This window comes from Gadus morhua, chromosome 12, assembly GCF_902167405.1.
Source record: "Gadus morhua chromosome 12, gadMor3.0, whole genome shotgun sequence".
NCBI lineage: Eukaryota > Metazoa > Chordata > Actinopteri > Gadiformes > Gadidae > Gadus > Gadus morhua.
Window position 1 is genome coordinate 6042663 of NC_044059.1, and position 18923 is coordinate 6061585.

At 43.2% G+C, this 18923-nt stretch overlaps 1 protein-coding gene across 4 annotated transcripts in view; it reads left to right on the top strand.

Annotated features, from left to right (window-relative positions):
• The window catches only part of gabrb3 (gamma-aminobutyric acid type A receptor subunit beta3), a 41317-nt gene that overhangs the window by 19968 nt on the left and 2426 nt on the right, over positions 1–18923 (top strand). The window contains exons 1-9 of one of the 4 annotated variants that reach the window (XM_030373095.1): positions 127–729; positions 811–902; positions 1038–1105; positions 7621–7841; positions 8158–8240; positions 9668–9805; positions 10280–10432; positions 16532–16776; positions 16978–17028. In XM_030373095.1, the coding sequence (XP_030228955.1) occupies positions 647–729; positions 811–902; positions 1038–1105; positions 7621–7841; positions 8158–8240; positions 9668–9805; positions 10280–10432; positions 16532–16776; positions 16978–17028 (1134 nt within the window). In that variant the 5' untranslated portion in view covers positions 127–646. Of the gene's footprint in view, positions 1–126; positions 730–810; positions 903–1037; positions 1106–7620; positions 7842–8157; positions 8241–9667; positions 9806–10279; positions 10433–16531; positions 16777–16977; positions 17029–18923 lie in introns of those variants that run through there. The other 3 variants (XM_030373093.1, XM_030373096.1, XM_030373094.1) reach the window with 3 other exon arrangements.

The following is an 18923-nucleotide window of genomic DNA, read 5'->3' on the forward strand; positions in this document are numbered from 1 at the left end:
ATTTGGAATTACAATAACCCCTCCTAATTCCTTCTAAAACACCCCCTGTGAGAAATCAGATATGACAGAGCTCTTTCTGCGCAAATCCCTAATAGAAAAAAAGAAATCGATGGTAGATGCAGGCTGAGTAGTTAGTCACGTGGTGTTTAATAATTACGCTGGCGGACAGGACAGCGAGGAGAGTAGAACTGTTTTAAATGTACTACTCACCATGTAAGGCGCGGACAGGAGCCGATTGACTGGATGTATCTTTGTACACGCTTCCCTGGACCTGTTTTGCACTTGCCCTCCCGTGACAACAAGTGCGCTTCTGGGGATATTTGTTGCGTATTGGTGCGCACTACTTCACTACTACCACCAAAGCATGGAGGCATGGGATACAAAAACTACGTGGCAATTAGACTCCAACATCATGGAAATATTAATATAGGCTAAGTGATGTCTTATAATTGTAAATATAGCCTAGACAACTCGAGTCGTTCATAGCAGTGCACCGTGAACTCTCACCCGATCAGCATCAGAGGAACTCCGGGCTGAAAGTGAAAGACGTCCAGTCATTCATTCATTTTTTCATCCTTTTTATTCATTAATTGATCGCTGGAGGAGCAGTGCGTCCATTATTCACTAGATTCAGACATCACAAGGAATGTTTGTACTCCAGAAAAAAGGGCTGTTAGACGTACTCTCCCTGCCACTCCTGGTGGCCGTAGTGTGCTGTGTAGCCCAGAGGTGAGTATCCTTACTAGTTCAGACGTGGAGAACCGTGCGGGGAAACGCAAGGATCACACCTTGATTTCTTGTGTCTTCCAGCGTCAATGAACCAGGAAACATGTCGTTCGTCAAGGAGACCGTGGATAAACTGTTGAAAGGATACGATATTCGCCTTCGCCCGGACTTCGGAGGTATGCGCACGGATTACTTTGGGTGGTTTTTATGGGTAAACAAATCGATGAGTCCTCCTAGGCATACTACTCAAACAATGATGATGCATTATATGGGAAAAAAAAGTAACGGCCAAATTTTGGGGTGGATTTCAGGTGCGCCGGTGGCGGTGGGGATGAGCATAGATGTAGCCAGTATAGACATGGTGTCCGAAGTCAACATGGTGAGTACCAAACCTTACCCACTAGTAGAATTTATTCATTACATTGAATCATGTGTACATTAGGTTTAAAAGTGAAATCATATTCAAGTAATATTAAAGTAACGGGAGAGCAAATTAATAATATAGGCTACTTCAAGATACTTTTAAGAGCTTCCGTGTTTGTCTGAAACCTAATCATCTGCTGTTTGTGTGTGTGTGTGTGTGTTTGTGTTTGTATGACTGTGTTTAGACAATGACGTCATTGGCTTTTATAATGAATTATATCAAGGGAACAGTAGGCCTCAATTTCATGTTGTGTTATACCTGTTTTTGTGTAATATCACACATTTCTATATTGCTTTAGATGTGTTTTACTTTTCTAACTAACTAGTAGGTGTAGTAGTTAACCCTTTTTACCATCTTGAGAGCAGCAAGTGGACATGCACTTCGGATAGAGCCTGATGTGTCTGTCCTGAAATAGCCTAGTTGTCTCTAAATGAATGTTTCTGATGTTCCTATTATGTTGAAGGCTTTAACCCTGTGACATAGTGAGTGTGCTGCCATTTACTTTTCATTTTCTAAGCAGACCCTTTTATCCAAAGTGACTAACAGGTAGATCGTTTGCTGTAGGATTCCGGTAGACATTGGGGTTTGAACCATTAACCTTTCGGCTTGGGAGTAAATCCCTCGTCCTAAATGACTCCTGTCCCTCTGATAAAACGGAGCCACAGTCCAGTTATAGACATTGGGAGACTTGAACCCAAAACCTTTCGGCTCTGGAGTCAAACACACAACCTCAATGGAATGTGTTCTCAGAGCTGTGTCAGAGAAACAGGAGTCATCTAGAAACATCTCCGGTTAGATCGTGGAGCCGGGAAGCAGCCTGGTAGTTATGGGCAATCTGAGGTCGGGCCTCCTCACTATGGCCATTATCTATCATTGATTACGGTGCTTTGGCCTCTCGCGAAGCACTACAACAGAGCTGCCCTCCTACTTTGAAATGTGAAACGGACGCATAGAGTCTAAAGACACTACGAACACAGACGGACGAAGGCTAGCTAGTGTAAAAAAAAAGATGTCTCTTTCTCTCTGGAGAAGGGATTATTTATCAATAAAAATAGTGATCCTAAATATGCCGATCCCTTGATTCTTCCGACTTAAAGGGCCCCCTATTTTACCATAATTTGATCTTTCCGTTTGTGACATCACAACTGGTCTATTCATCATATGGACACCCCCATTTGTGAGGTCACACACCAATGTGTTTTGAAATGGCTTGTCACTGCAAATAAATTTAACCTGGTGGTGAAACAGGAGCCCTTTAATCACCTTTTTTGCTTGTTATCATTAGTCATGTCGCTGAAGCAAGAATGTCGTGTTATAGGCTCCCGTCACGCTCTGCTATTTTTCAATATTAGAGAGTAGTACTTCATACATAGGACATCAAATCACGTCAATGGTCAAACTTTTCCATAATGTTTTTGTGGTCGATGTTGCAGACAGCAACTTTTTCACAACATGCTTTTGTGATGCATGAAAATCTGCCTCTTCTGACATCAGAAGTGGGCGTTTCCCACTTGTGATGTCAGAAGAGACAGATTTTCTAAATGGCTTGTAACAGCTAATCACACGCACACCTGGTGGTATGTCTTCTTTAAGTTATGTGCTGTTTTAAGGTTTGTGGTACATGACACTGTCAGATGCTGGACGGGTGAATGATCTCCTGATCTAATCTCGAGTACATTTGAGTGAATTGGTGGGGGCACAGCATTGTTGATATAAGCAATGCTAATTCTAGCAATGCTAGCCGTGAATTTGGCTGTTACAGCATCTCTGTTAATGCAGTATAATTTCATTATCGTCCAATAAAAAATATGACAAATATGACTTTATTTGACATTTAGAAGTTAGTACATTCATAACTGGCATTTTGAAAAAAATAAAGATATATCAAATGTTCCAGCATTCTACATTTATCCTGTTAAGTAGATTTTCAGTTAATTAGAGCTTTGTCGACAGACGTACTCTAACATACTCTCACACCTTCATATCGCCTCTTTTGGGCCCCGTTTCCTTGTGTTTTGTGGAGATGTGTCGGTGACCGGTGTTCCAAGTCACATCAACCACTGGTCTGTACCTTGAGTGTAGGCGAACTGTAGAGTGCTTGTTGTCAAGGAGACCAAGATTATATTTTGTGTTTTTGTTACTGTGCTTGCTCTACTTCTCTATTTTTAGCGTGAGAACTGGTAAATCACCCAGTCATTCTCCAATAACAGAGATTAAACAAGTGGAGGTTTGGAAGTGTGAGGTGAATGTGATTTCCGTGCACTTAGATGGTAAGCACTTAATGGATAGGGTTGTACATGATCTGCTGTGTCCGTTCCACCATCTATGCACTTCCACTATGACTCAGCATGACTCAGCTATAGCGCTAGGCATTTGTTCCATAGTTATGAGAGCCTGAATGTTATCACCTGTCTGTGAGACATTTGTCTTTCCACATTTCAACATCATCCAAACCATTGGTCTTCAAACAATGTGTCGCGACCCCTAAGTGGGTCAGAGCAGGAAATGAAGTTGGTCATTTTTTATAAAAAAACAACAACATTTAATTTGATCATTAGAATTTGAAGACCTTCGAGTATTATAGTAGATACATAGAAAAACCTAACCATTGGACATGTTATTGAAAATGTTTGGTTATTTAGTGGGCCCTGACCCCAAAGAACCTCCACCGGTGGGTCCCCAGGTGGGCCACACAGACTTCTTGTAGGTTTATGGAGGCCCTACTGCAGAATTCTGGTAGGATTTAAGAAGGCCCGACTGCGGAAGTCAGATAGATGCGGTTCATGATGTCGCTACTGCAGAGTTGTATAGGTTTGAGAAGGTCCTACTGCACAGTCTTGCAGGTTTAAGGTCCTCCTGTAGTCTTGTATGTATAAGGGTCCTACTCAACAAGTCTTGTAGCTTTGAGGAAGTTCTGCTGTGGACGTCTATAGGTTAAAGACGGTCCTACTGTAAGTTGAAGAAGGTCCTGCTGTAGATGTCTTGGAGGTTTTGTATCTGGACGCTTGGTTGAGTCATCCACACACCACCCCAATGGCCCTGAGGGTCTCAGCATACAGGGGAATAAGACGCTAGTGATCCTTCTATAATAATCACTACATTGGGGCCGGTGTTACACAATGCAGTTATATAAGTCATATAACCACATGAGCTCTGTATTTGTGTCCCAGCAAAAAAAAGCAATTCAAGAAACCAGTTTCTGTGAGCCAGGATCCACATTCCAGTCATCAGACTTAAACCAGTGTTGGAAGATCCAAAATCCGGGCAATACAATTCTTAATGGGTTTTTTCTAAGCAGAGGAGGAAAAGGGACACACTATGTTATTAATTAGGTTGAATAAATATTGACTGTAGATCTACTCAAACCCTAACCTAATTAAAACGCATCGGTAATACTTGGGGAACGTAGTTTCCAACACTACGAACAAGGCTAAATGTATTCGACGCAAAAGTGAAGAAGAACTTATTATCTTGAGCTATGAATAGATAACTTGTTCCCAAGCTCCTCCCTCTCGCTCCAGAAGGAATGCTTATCCTACCGTTTTATGCAAACACCTCCCCGTGGAGTTTTCCTCATGAATGTATTTACCTTCATCCCACACACTACACACACCCTGCTGAACCCTTGGGAACATCACGCAGTGCTAGAAAGGTCCCTCTCATTCAGAACGGCTCTGAGTAGTGCTCTAGTGGTCCCAGTAGATGTTCCTGCTGTTAACCTGAGGTGAGGGAGGTTTGACTGACAAGCTGTCTGGAGAGGAAACTGAGGAGAAGTTGATGAGCCGTCTCCTCCCTCCCTCTTCCTCCCTCTGGGACCCCTGTACTCTTCTGTTAAACTACAGCTAGACTACACACATTTTAAACACACCTGTTATTCTTCACATCTGTTCAACTACAGTTAAACTACAAATCTGTTAAACCACAGTTAGACTTCACACATTTGAAAGACACCAGTTAAACTACACATCTGTTTAAATACAGTTAAACTACACAACTGTTTAACTACAGTTAAAGTAAACATCTTTTTAACTACAGTTAAACTAAACATCTGTTTAACTACAGTTAGACCACACATCTGTTTAAATACAATTAAGCTACACATCTGTTTAACTATGGTTAGACTACACACCTTTTAAATACATATATTAAAGTACACATCTGTTAAACTACAGTTAGAATATACACCTTTTAAACAAATCAGTTAAACTACATTCCTTTTGAACTAGTGTTGTGTGCACTTTGGCCTTGGTTGTTCCATTACATTATGTTTTTGTTTTTTTTAAGGCAATGATGGAAAAAGTTGATGTGATGAGCAAGCTTTTGTGATTAAATCACAGAATCTTAGCAGGCAGAGATCAAATTCAGTGTCCCAAGTAAACTGGGACAAATACCAGTATACTGAGTTATGAACCTCAAGAATGTGCATATCTGTAACTAGAACAAAATACAATACATTTTTAACGGCCAAGATTTTTTGTTTATTTGTTAAATCCTACTTATTTATTTAACAGAGCATTAGTCAGCAAAACAAAGGCGAGCACGCTACTGAAGCGCCACATTAAAAGCCCTGAAAAGCGTTTTGACGGCCGCACCTGTTGGACTAACTGAATTATTGATGACCTCATTTCATACCATGAAAGCCTGATGTGGTTGTAAACATCTATCTCATCCTTTCTCTCTCTCGCTCTCCCTTTCTATCTCTCTCTTCCTGTCTCTCTTTTCTATGAGTATCTCTGAATATTTTCTAGCAATATCTCTCATTAATATGTAGTAAATACTCTTTTGAGCATGTTTTCATGTTTTCACCTCTCTCATGCCCTCTTTCTCTTTCCCTCCCTCTTTCTCTCTCTCACTACTATATTATTTTTCCTCTCTCTTCCTACCAAACTCTTTACATCTCTCTCTCTCTCTCTCTCTCTCTCTCTCTCTCTCTCTCTCTCTCTCTCTCTCTCTCTCTCTCTCTCTCTCTCTCTCTCTCTCTCTCTCTCTCTCTCTCTCTCTCTCTCTCTCTCTCTCTCTCTCCTTCTCTCTCTCTCTCTCTCTCTCTCTCCTTCTCTCTCTCTCTCTCTCTCTCTCTCTCTCTCTCTCTCTCTCTCTCTCTCTCTCTCTCTCTCTCTCTCTCTCTCTCTCTCTCTCTCCTTCTCTCTCTCTCTCTCTCTCTCTCTCTCTCTCTCTCTCTCTCTCTCTCTCTCTCTCTCCCTCTCCCTCTCCCTCTCTCTCTCTCTCTCTCTTGCTCTCCCTCGAATGTATCTCCTCTCTTATTTCCTCTCTATTCTGACCAATCCCTCTCTCTCTGTCTCTCTCTCTGTAACTCACTCATTCACACTCTCTCCTTCTTTCTTTCTTTCTTTCTTTCTTTCTTTCTTTCTTTCTTTCTTTCTTTCTTTCTTTCTTTCTTTCTTTCTTTCTTTCTTTCTTTCTTTCTTTCTTTCTTTCTTTCTTTCTTTCTTTCTTTCTTTCTTTCTTTCTTTCTCTCCCATATAGTGCCCCATGCGCTCTCTATCCCGGTACTCCCCTATACAATAAAGTGGGGCTTGCCACTAAATAATTCATTGTGTTTCTGGATTTATATTTTCATACATCTCCTATCCTGCTGTGTACTGTTTATTTCATCAAGACCTGGCTCGGTGTTCAGCATTGTGTGTTTTAGCCCCAGTAGAAACAACCTAGGTTGTTTCTACACTCCCACTCATCCTTGAATTCTATTTTTCCCGCTGTAATGTCTGCATGGGCCTAACTCGACCAGCGGCCATCTTGGTTCTAAATCCTTGCTGGGAGGGGGAAGACCTTGGACTCAAAGATTAATATTCCCCATGGAAATCCATAAGCCATCAATTCTGGTTAGATCCATGGCCCATGTGAAAGACCTCCATGTGATACGGCCTGAGCCTCACCTGTGTAAATAAAGCTTGGACAAATAAGAAATGGGACCTGTACTGCAATAACTGAAGAGGGTAGGATAGTGTATTTTGGGTGTTCCCCTACCAAAATGTCCTAGGTTCAATCCCCAAATGTCTTATGGTGGGGCCCCCTTGATGAAGACGCCCTAACACTTTCCTGCTCCTTAATGACATGGATCTGAACTCACAGTAAGTCACTCTGGGTAAAAGCATCCGGGGATGACTCAAAAATAAACAGTGAAAGGTTCTTCTACCAGAGAGGCCTTGAAACACAGCCATCCGATATTTCCATTCATTGAAACATCACCATGACTACCAGGGACTCCATCCCAGCTATAACATGGAGCACCAGTGGCCCTAGCATCTAGCATTGACCATGATACCTCTCATCTCAACCGCAACGACGACGGTGTGAAACCTCGGCTCCTCTGAGACGTCGGAGGACATGAAATTCCATTATTCATAGTTTATCGGCCGTACAACATTATGGCCATGAATTATGAATGCCCCTCCAGACGTAAAGGTTAATGTTCAGTAGAAAGCTGACTGTGTGTTTCCCGGGCTCCACAGGACTACACCCTCACCATGTACTTCCAGCAGTACTGGAGGGACAAGAGACTGGCCTACTCAGGGATCCCCCTCAACCTGACGCTGGACAACCGCGTGGCGGACCAGCTCTGGGTACCCGACACCTACTTCCTGAACGACAAGAAGTCCTTCGTGCACGGGGTCACGGTGAAGAACCGCATGATCCGGCTTCACCCCGACGGAACCGTCCTGTATGGTCTAAGGTTAGCCTTGGGTGGCCTTACCTTAGCATAACTTAGCCTACCTCAGCTGAGCCTTGTTCTCGGGGAGGGTTATGTTACTTTACCTTAGCATACCTTAGCTAACCTAAGCTGAGTCCTGTTCTCTGGAGAGTTATTGTTATCTCACCTTATCATACCTTAGCTTACCTTACCTAAACCCTGTTCTCCGGAGACTTATTTTTACCTTACCTTATCATATCTTGGTACTGGTTGTCTTAGCCCAACTCTTGAGTTGTTACCTGACTACTGTACGTTCTGACAGTTATTTTTTATTTATTTTATTTTATTTTGTTTTCAGAATCACGACCACAGCGGCGTGTATGATGGACCTGCGACGCTACCCCCTAGACGAGCAGAACTGCACGTTGGAGATAGAGAGCTGTAAGTTGAGGTCACTATGGAGATATAGAGCTGGACGTTTAAGTCACTATGGAGATAGAGAGCTGGACGTTTAAGTCACTATGGAGATAGAGAGCTGTAAGTCTTAGTCACTTTGGAGATAGAGAGCTGTACATTTAAGTCACTATGGAGATAGTGAACTGTATGCCTAAGTCACTATGGAGATAGAGAGTTATTTGTTAGAGAGCTGTAAGTTTAAGTCACTATAGAGATAGAGAGCTGTAAGTTTAAGTCACTATGTAGATAGAGAGCTGTAGATTGAAGTCACTCTGAAGATAGAAAGCTGTAAATTGAAGTTACTCTGGAGACAGAGAGCTGTTTGTTTGAGTCACTCTGGAGAAAGAGAGCTGTAAGCTTACCTTACTCTGGAGATAGAGAGCTGTAAGTTGAAACTCCTTCTGGGGATAGAGCGATAAACCTTTAACTCCCACAGTTTGTGCTTTGTGAAGAAATGTCACCCAGTGTTATTAACTTAAAAAAAACCCTGCGCAGAACACGACATCAAATGTTGTCAACGTACCAACAATCCAAAGACCATCTGTACGTTATCAAAACCCTGTGCAGTGTTGTCGGCTCAGTCACAGTGGGATCGGGTACCTCACTGCGTCCAATTAGAGCCGGCGTCGATAGGCATGTGTTTCCATAACGAGACTCGGAGACAAAGCGCAGTGCTCTGTGCTAATCACTCCGTCCCTCGTTGACATTTGGGACGTCCTTCCGCTGCGCTGTGTGAACCCAGCGAAGGTCATGCATCCCCTCCTGTGCGCTATCGTTCCCCGCGTACCGCAGCAATTACAGCCTCTCGCTTCTTTGTTGTTCCGCGAGGTGGAGACACACAAGGCTATTAGGGGTTCAAATGCCACTTCAGTATGCACACATTTACATTAATCATGAATCTCCTTTCAGCTCACTTGCTCCACTGTGCTGTTCACTATATTTGTGCTAGTGAACCAGGAGTGACCTGATGTTTCTGCTTGTGTGTGTGTGCGTGTGTGTGTGTGTATGTTTGTATGGTATGTCTGTGTGTAATGTGTTGGTGTCTATATGTTTGTCAATGGGTGTGAGTGGCTGTATGTTGTGTGTGTGTGTGTGTGTGTGTGTGTGTGTGTGTGTGTGTGTGTGTGTGTGTGTGTGTGTGTGTGTGTGTGTGTGTGTGTGTGTGTGTGTGTGTGTGTGTGTGTGTGTATGTATGTATGTATGTATGTATGTATGTATGTATGTATGTATGTATGTATGTATGTATGTATGTATGTATGTATGTATGTATGTATGTATGTATGTATGGTATGTGTGTGTTTGTGTGTGTGTCTGTATGTATGTGACTATGTGTCAATATGTGTGTGTGTGTGTGTGTGTGTGTGTGTGTGTGTGTGTATGTCCCTAATGTATGTTGTGGTCTGTCTCTCCAGACGGCTACACCACGGACGACATCGAGTTCTACTGGAAGGGAGGAGACACGGCGGTAACCGGGGTGACCCGAATAGAGCTCCCCCAGTTCTCCATCGTGGACTACAAGCTGGTGTCCAGGAACGTGGTGTTCTCCACAGGTCAGTTCTCCATCGTGGACTACAAGCTGGTGTCCAGGAACGTGGTGATCTCCACAGGTCAGCAGGGGTCGTGACCCCAGGGTCTGCGGGTCATCGACAACGGCGTTGTCAACCACCCGTCTTGACCAATGGGAGGGAGACGGGATCATTATGGATTAATGAGCGTGATGTCCTACGGCGGAACGCGCTTCTTTCTTTCTATGTCTTTCGTTTCCTTCTTTTTTCACTCTTCCATTCTTTCTTTCTTTCTCTCTTTATTTTCTAACACTAATCACGCGTTGAGACACCCCCGTGGGGTTGTTTTGTGCGTATTTTCACAAAGCACGGTTAACATTCTTGTTGCTCTGGAGGGTAAGCCGAGGTATCCATTACAATTGCCGTTGATAATTACTCGATCAGCAGTAGAAGAAAATGCTATTTGTTGAAGTTAATAAACAAACGGTGTGTGTGTGTGTGTGTGTGTGTGTGTCCCAGGTGCCTACCCACGCCTCTCCCTGAGCTTTAAGCTGAAGAGGAACATCGGCTACTTCATCCTGCAAACCTACATGCCCTCCATCCTGATCACCATCCTGTCCTGGGTCTCCTTCTGGATCAACTATGACGCCTCGGCCGCCAGAGTGGCGTTAGGTACGTTAGGCAGGACATTCACATCCATATAAATCCAGGACACTCACGTCCTTGTAAAACCAGGACATTCACGTCCTCATAAAACCAGGACAGTCATGTCCTCATAAAACCAGGACAGTCATGTCCTCATAAAACCAGGACAGTCCCGTCCTCATAAAACCAGGACAGTCATGTCCTCATAAAACCAGGACAGTCCCGTCCTCATAATACCAGGACAGTCATGTCCTCGTAAAGCCAGGACAGTCACGTCCACATAAACCAGGAAAGTTAGATCCTATAAACCAGGACAGATATGTCCCAATAAACCATGAAAGCTATGTCCCATAAACCATGCCACAAACGTCCCAATAAACCATGAAAGCTATATCCCATTAAGAAGGACATATACGTCCCCATAAACCAGGAATGCTATATCCCATAAACCAGGAAAGATATGTCCTCATAAACCAAGATAGAAATATCCTCATAATGTTATGTGGATCTCTCTGGATCTGGATGGGTGTTAACAAATGTGCTTACAAAGAAAATACACCAAAGTACATCTTAGTAAAGTACAAGTCGAGATTTTGCATATTCCTTTGCGGACACAAAAAACTTTAACTTGATGCACATTTGTAGCTCAATAACAAATTCATTATTTATTAAATCATTAAGAATGTTTCTTTCCACGCCACACTGTTCTTAGCTATGGACGGCCCTCTGGGACTTTTAATAATGCCACTGGAAACATAATTCCACAATAGCTATTACTTACTTACTATGTACAGTTATCGTTAATAATATTAGCATCTAAAGATTATTCAAATTAAGATGGGAAATAATGTCATTACATTTTTTCCTGATATTGGGACTTGGACCATATTGGACCAACTCTCTGACCAATATGTTCATAGATTTGATGAACCATGAACCAACCGATCCGATGCAACAAAAACTTCGCTGCTACGTAAAAGGAATCTTAAATATTCATACCATTCAATCTTATATCCATGCAGCATGGACATTTGACAAAAAGTGAAACCAAACCACAGGTTCACCAAGATTACAACTAAAACAGCCATTTACTCTGTGAAGACGAGGATTACAAGGTTTTTGGCAGCTACAGATCACTGGACAGACAAGCCGGCTGATATGGAAGAGTGTGCAAACCCAACACAACAGCCTTGCAGTAATGAAATCGACCTGGCAAAATCGCCGTTATCAAGGATTTATCATGAATACGATTGAAGCTCAGCAAGGTTGTTTTAAATCACTCAACGCCGTTTGGGCTGGTGACTTTCTTTAGGTTTTGGGGATATGGCAACTAACCATCAAAAATAAAATGAGAATTATTCTTGACAGTTGCTAGCGAATACTGGTTTAAATCGAATCCAATGACAACCATTTCCTTTAAATCGGGCCATACTGGACTATCAGATTTGGTCCAATGACAACCATTTCTTGACATCTGGAAGTCAGTACTGGCTACAACTTAATTACATTATACAAATTTACTATCAGGGAACCCCTTATTATTTATCTAAAATAACTTTGATATTTTATAAATACAAGTGGTGGTTATTATTACCGATTTATGACTGAAATACTTATACTACCTTTTTTTTTCCTTGGCAAATTTTAGTGGTCACTTATTTGAGTCAGCACCTGCTCCTATCAGCTCTCAGCTCTATGCAACTTTACACCATTAACCAATCAAATCACGGGATCTTGCCATAAACCACAGAGGAAGGCAACACAGTGTTTATGCACCATGTGTGAAAACCTGCGGTACTGTCCATGAGAACGGTTTCGCATAGTTGCACTTTTCACAAATACTCAGGTAACAGATATAGCTAGTACATAAAGAAGAGAGAGAGAGGAGGGGGAGAGAGAGGGGACAAGGTGGGAGCTAGAGAGGAAGAGGTATAGGGGGGGAGGGGGAGAGAGCGAATCAAAGGAGAGAGAGGATAGAGAGAAACAGTGAGAGGAGGAGAGGGTTGGAAGTAGGTAGAGAGAGAGAGAAAGAAATGGTAAGAGGGGAAGGAGAAACAGAAAGAGAGAGAGAAAGATCAAGTTAATGGGAGTAAAGAGAAAGAAGAAGGAAGAAAGAGAGAGATTTAGAGGCAGAGACAAAACGAGGAGAGAGGAGGATGGAGTTTATGAGAGTAGAGAGAGGTGGAGAAAGGGAGCACGAGAGGGGAACGAGAGAGATAAAGAGAAGAAAAACGATGGAGAACGATGGAGCTAGATGGAGAAACATAAATAAAGGGTGATATAAACAGAGAGGGAGAGCTATAGGCAGAGCGATAAAGATAGAGGAAGAGGGAGCGACGGAGAATCAAAGACAGATATACAGAGATGGATTAGGAGAGAGAGGGAGAGAGTGAGCGAGCGAGAGACAGTGATACAGAAAGGAACGCAGAGATGTACTAAGAGCGGACGAGGAACAAAGATTAAGAGAAACAGAGAGAGAGAAAAGAGAGGCACACAGAGAGAGAGAGAGGAACGGAGCGAGCGGTCCTCCGCCGCAGGAGAGAGGGAGTGTTGGAGGTGATTTACCTGCTCTGATCCATCCTTCCCCATCCCTCTCCCCTGACGCCCGTGGATCAATGCAGTTACAACGCAATTACACCCTCAGCACAACAAATTCAATCAGGATGTTTGATTAGCTCCGGTAGGTGTTTCTCTCAGTCTGTTCCTGTTGGAGTCCTATACGTATCACTAGCGCGTAAAAACCCTGAAACCCCTCCTTTTCCTGTCGTGTGTTTCCAAACATCAGTCAATGGACCCTTATGTTGTGTAAATGGTTGAAACACCTGCATGGTTCTGGGGGTTTGGAGTGACAAGGCCCCTGGACACCGCGTGTTTTTGGAGAGACAGCTGGGACTCCTTCAATGTAACCTTTGAAATGTTATGCTATTTTGCTGATATGTGTGACTCTGAGGTTTGAAATGTTGTTCAACATATTTTTATGGTGGTCTTTATGAAATATCATTATTTTTGGGAAAAGGTGGCTATGTATAAAGGTATTTAGCTCTAACTATGTTCGTAACAGTTGGGTTTAGGTTAGAAATTGGAACGTTTAGGGGTTTGGTTAGAGATGGTTAAGTTGAGGTAATGTACTGTGGAGATGGTTAAGTTCGGGTATTAGGTTAGAGGTGTCTAAGTCTGTTGTGGGAAAGACTCTGGAGGGGAACGGTGCATTATGGGTAATCACTGCAGGAGACCCATGTCTCATTGCGGCCACTCAGGAGAACTCATGATGTTTGCTTTTTTCTCGAGCTCCACAGAAATCAATGCTGTGTTGGATACTACTGTACAGCCCCCACCACACACACACACACACACACACACACACACACACACACACACACACACACACACACACACACACACACACACACACACACACACACACACACACACACACACACACACACACACATATAAACGACAACCTCACATACGCATGCAGTAATACAGACAGATAAACACACTTGCACTTATAAAGACACTCATTTAGGCACATGCACACACGCATACACACACACACGCACACACACACACACACACACACACATACACACACACAGATACACACACACACACATTCCTACACACATGCATAAAGACACCAACACTCACACACATACACACTTGCGCATATATACTGCTACATAGACACACGCACGCACACACAGTTGAATAGTGTGTTATATAAGCCGACACAGACAGAAATAAGCAGCTATGGTCTCCGACTGGAGGTTTAAATATATATATATATATATATGTATCATATTATATAAATATAGAGACGGTTGTGATGCCGTTACCTAATGTTTATATCTTATCTTCATACCATTTGATTTGGGTTGTGTGTGTGTGTGTGTGTGTGTGTGTGTGTGTGTGTGTGTGTGTGTGTGTGTGTGTGTGTGTGTGTGTGTGTGTGTGTGTGTGTGTGTGTGTGTGTGTGTGTGTGTGTGTGTGTGGAGACCATATGGGCACCACTTCTTTTGGTTTCAGGCCTTTTTCCGTCCGTCCTCGGATAAAGGAGGCAACGCCTGCCAAGAGCTGTCATCTAGACATTTCTGAGGGCTCTCACTTTAAAATTAAACACGCAGAATGAACCAAACATCCCACCACTCCAGATCCCTGTCTCTGTGAGGCAAGCCGCAATGCATTAAGGACACACACAGGGTTTAATGGTGGTGGCCATCTTCGATCTTGGATCTGCTCACTGCAGAACGGCAGCTAGAAACGTATACGGGATTATGTTCTAGGAGGAGAGCCGTGGCGCACGCCGCCCATTGTTGCAAATTGAATTCCCCGACGAGGAACGTTCAATACAGACTCCTGGCTCTGTTATACCACATCAGTTGCTTTTTAATTAAACGTATAATTGAGGAGACAGACTTTTTTTTTTTGTTTAGCGCAGCAACACTCCGTAAGCATTTCCAATCTGCTTACCCGGAGGTCTGTGGGACGAAGTCCATTCTCTGTTTCTCCCTCACACTCACGCTCAATAGCAGGTAAATAGTTGTTTAAAGGGCTCTCTCTCGCTCTCTCTTCATATCTCCTCTCTCTCTCACCATCTCTTCTTTCTCTATCTTTCACTCCCCCTCACCCCTCTCGCTCTCTCTCGCTCTCTCTCCCAATCCCTTCTCTTTCTCACCTTCCCTTCTCTCTCCCCATCTCTCTCTCTATCTCTCTCTCTCTCTCTCTCTCTCTCACCATCTCTCCTCACTCTCTCTCACCATCTCCTCTCTATCTTTCTTTCACTCCCCCTCAGCCCTCTCTCTCTCCCCATCACTTCTCTCTCTCACCATCCCTTCTCTCTCTCTCTCTCTGTCTCTCTGTCTCTCTGTCTCTCTCTCTCTCTCTCTCTCTCTCTCTGTCTCTCTCTCTCTCTCTCTCCCTCTCTGTCTCTCTCTCTCTCTCTCTCTCTCTCTCTCTCTCTCTCTCTCTCTCTCTCTCTCTCTCTCTCTCTCTCTCTCTCTCTCTCTCTCTCTCTCTCTCTCTCTCCCCATCTCTTTTCTCTCTCACCATACCTTCTCTCTCTCTCGCTCCCTGAGAGGGACTAACAGCAACATCAACAGAATCACCCACCGCATCACAAGCGGTGGTCGGACTCCCCGTAACATCTCCTGCCACGGCCGCTAAGCTCCAGTAATGCACTCTTTGTTTCATTGTAATGTTTATTGATCCCGAGCTGCTTATTCCTGTTTGGCAAGCGATGCATCACACCGTGATTCAAGATCTGGGATCAACCTCGGTGGAGATATGCAAACAGATCTGTTGGCTATGTCTGGAGGCTTCTGAATGCTTATAAACGTAGATCTGTCGACCTTAAAATGCAGCCATTATGAATAGAACATCCTTGTTAGTCATTTAGAAAGTTACCTTTAAGAAGCATTATCCAATGAGATCCCTGTTTTGGGTCTGGGCTAGGTAATCTTCGTAATCTATTTGTGTATTTATTAAATTATAATAAGATATATAACAAAAAGGATAATAACGATATCATTAAAATTGAAGAAAATTGCCTACAGGGCTTACAAGCCGATCTTTACTGCTCGGAAATGGCAATTCTCTTGCAGTGAATGCTTGGGCGTTAATGACTGAACATAAATTATAAATATTCTGTGAGTTCATCAGAAAAAATCGAAGCAGACGACGAGCCTGGTGGCCATTTTAATCTATGGAGTTTCTGTGCGATAAATCATGAAAAATACACCAAGGCCCGGTTATGTTTCAGTACAGCCCAGGCCCTCGCGGCCAACCATAGGTTGTACGACACAGAGTGACCTGGGTTGGATGTCAGAGCCTTGTGGTGCCGTGCCGCATGTCATTCCCTCTCTGTTTCAACACCCTGTCCTGTGTCTCTCCCCTCTGGAGGGGGGACGTCTTATTCAGATTCAGTTCTTTATTAATCAAGGAGCAAAGTAACTGTCACTATTGCTCTGCTCAAGGTAGAACAAAAATAGAAAGATAGTAGTACAAATCACAATGCGGAAAATTGTTGAACCCTAAAACAAATCGGGAATTAACATGAAAAAAATGCATGAGGTGGATTTATTATTCTTGCGGCCTCATCCTTGGTTTGGTGTGTTTCTCTCCCAGGCATCACCACGGTGCTCACCATGACCACCATCAACACCCACCTGAGGGAGACCCTGCCCAAGATCCCCTACGTCAAGGCCATCGACATGTACCTCATGGGTTGCTTCGTCTTCGTCTTCCTCGCCCTGCTGGAGTACGCCTTCGTCAACTACATCTTCTTTGGCCGCGGGCCCCAAATGCAGAAGAAGATGGCTGAGAAGGCCCAGAAGGCCAACAACGACCGGGAGAAGTTTGACGTGCCCAGGGTGAGAAAACGCGCCCTCCACGTTGAAATGCATAGAAGGAGTCAGTGGGAGGCTCCTTGATTGGCTGATGGAGTCATTGCTGGATTGATGGATTTTACGCGTGTTGTATGTTTCAAGTCACTGAATAAGAAATGCATGTTGGCTTCCTTTATTCAAAGAGCTGGTGGTTCTTAGCTGATGTCTGTCTTCTCTCCTGCTTAGTCTGTTCTGGAAGGAGGGAATTGCAGGACTGCGTCCTTTAGACTGCGTGGGGTGAGTGTCCGTCGTCACCGGCAACCCCACGCCATCTCTGTACCTCTGCACTGAGCAGCCCCCCCCCCCCCCCCCCCCCCCCCACCCAGTTTCTGCTCAAAGTTGTTCCTTTCACACCTGAGAAAAAGGAATACACTTGTTTGTGTTTGAACCTTTTTCGTTTTACCATATCAGATCACACATTGTTTTGGTCTTTTACCCTCTTGGTTTTCGTTGTCTTGCTGTGTTTTTGTAAGAATTCTCTTCCTCTCATGCTTAACCTATGCTACTGTCTGTGTGTCTAACTGTTTAACTTCCAACAATTCTGAGGAAGTGTGGCCGAAAAACCTGCATGTTTTTTCTTGTGAGATCATTTGTGGTCCCCTCAAGGCAGGACATATATGTTCTGAAAAGGCAGGAAAGATACATTCTTTTCCATAAGGCATAACTGATACAGTAGGTCTTTATAAGGCAGGGCAGATATGTCCCCATATTGTGGGACAGAAACACATGCACACATACACACATATGTAAGACAGGGAAAGTACAGTCCTCATAAAACTAGAAAGATTCAGTGTAATATTGTTCTTCACTACAATATTACAGTAGTGAAGAACTACTTCACTACTGACACTCTGGGGAGTGTCACTAACTAGGACACTCACTAACTAGGACACTCTGGGGAGTGTCACTAACTAGGACACTCACTAACTAGGACACTCTGGGGAGTGTCACTAACTAGGACACTCACTAACTAGGACACTCTGGGGAGTGACCAGAGAGTGCCTCAGTAATATACATTGCCTGCCCGCTATGCTGTGCTTAAAATGGAAAGCACAGCATTGAAATTGGAAAATCTAAAACTTGTTTATGAAGGTTAGGTTTGTGGAACGTCCGAAGGTAAATTACCTCGTCATGCTGACGTTCCTGCTTTCTTTGTTATTTTATTAAAATACTGGAAGTATAGCATATATTATAATTACTTACCGTAGCATACATACCATTATACTTCATAGAACATAATTGATCATGGAACATCATATATCATACATACTGACCGAAACATATCATATGATAGCATATATCATTCATACTTTGTACATACCCTTATATATATGCATTGTATTTCATACATGCAATCCATAGTATATTTATCCATACATACCATTACAAACATTCTATATATTATACATTTCATGCATGCATCCATACCATAATACATCACATCATACATCATGCACAGATATACCATAGAATACTGTACATAACATACATACCATAATATGTAATGTACATCATGTAACATATGAAACATAATAAACAGAACATCCATCCCATAATATATCATAGAAAATCTATCATCCATGGGTGTGTGGGTGGAGTTGATTTATCAGGGATTGGTCCTAGATACTGGGCTGGAAATAACAGGAGTAGCAGCCAGGAGCTTCCACTCCGACCTTGGGCTGATGTGTGAGGAGTGATGCCCAGTCCTTAAGGCCAAACGCTGTCATCGCCCACCCCCCCCCTCCCTTGCATCCGTTTGTTCGATCCCTGGAAGATGGCGTGTGTGGAGTCCATCTCCTGCAAGCCTCTACACTTGATGCCAGACTGGGATTTGATATGTATTTTTATGACATCATATAGAAAATAAATGACAGATAGAAATAGAGAAGCCCATAACAACACTACACATGATGAAACATAGGGCAGTGAGTTTTGATGAGGGTCCTCGCTACGGCAGGTAATGTCTACTGCTATCGATGTCCAGTCCCCAGTTTTCCAGCATTCCCACTTGCTTCAGCACCATTGTGCTGCACTTATAAACATCAGATCCAGACAGGAAATCGAGAATTTGAAAAAAAAAACCACGTAATTTAGCAGTTTTCGCTCATGAGCATCTGAGCAGATAAGATGCT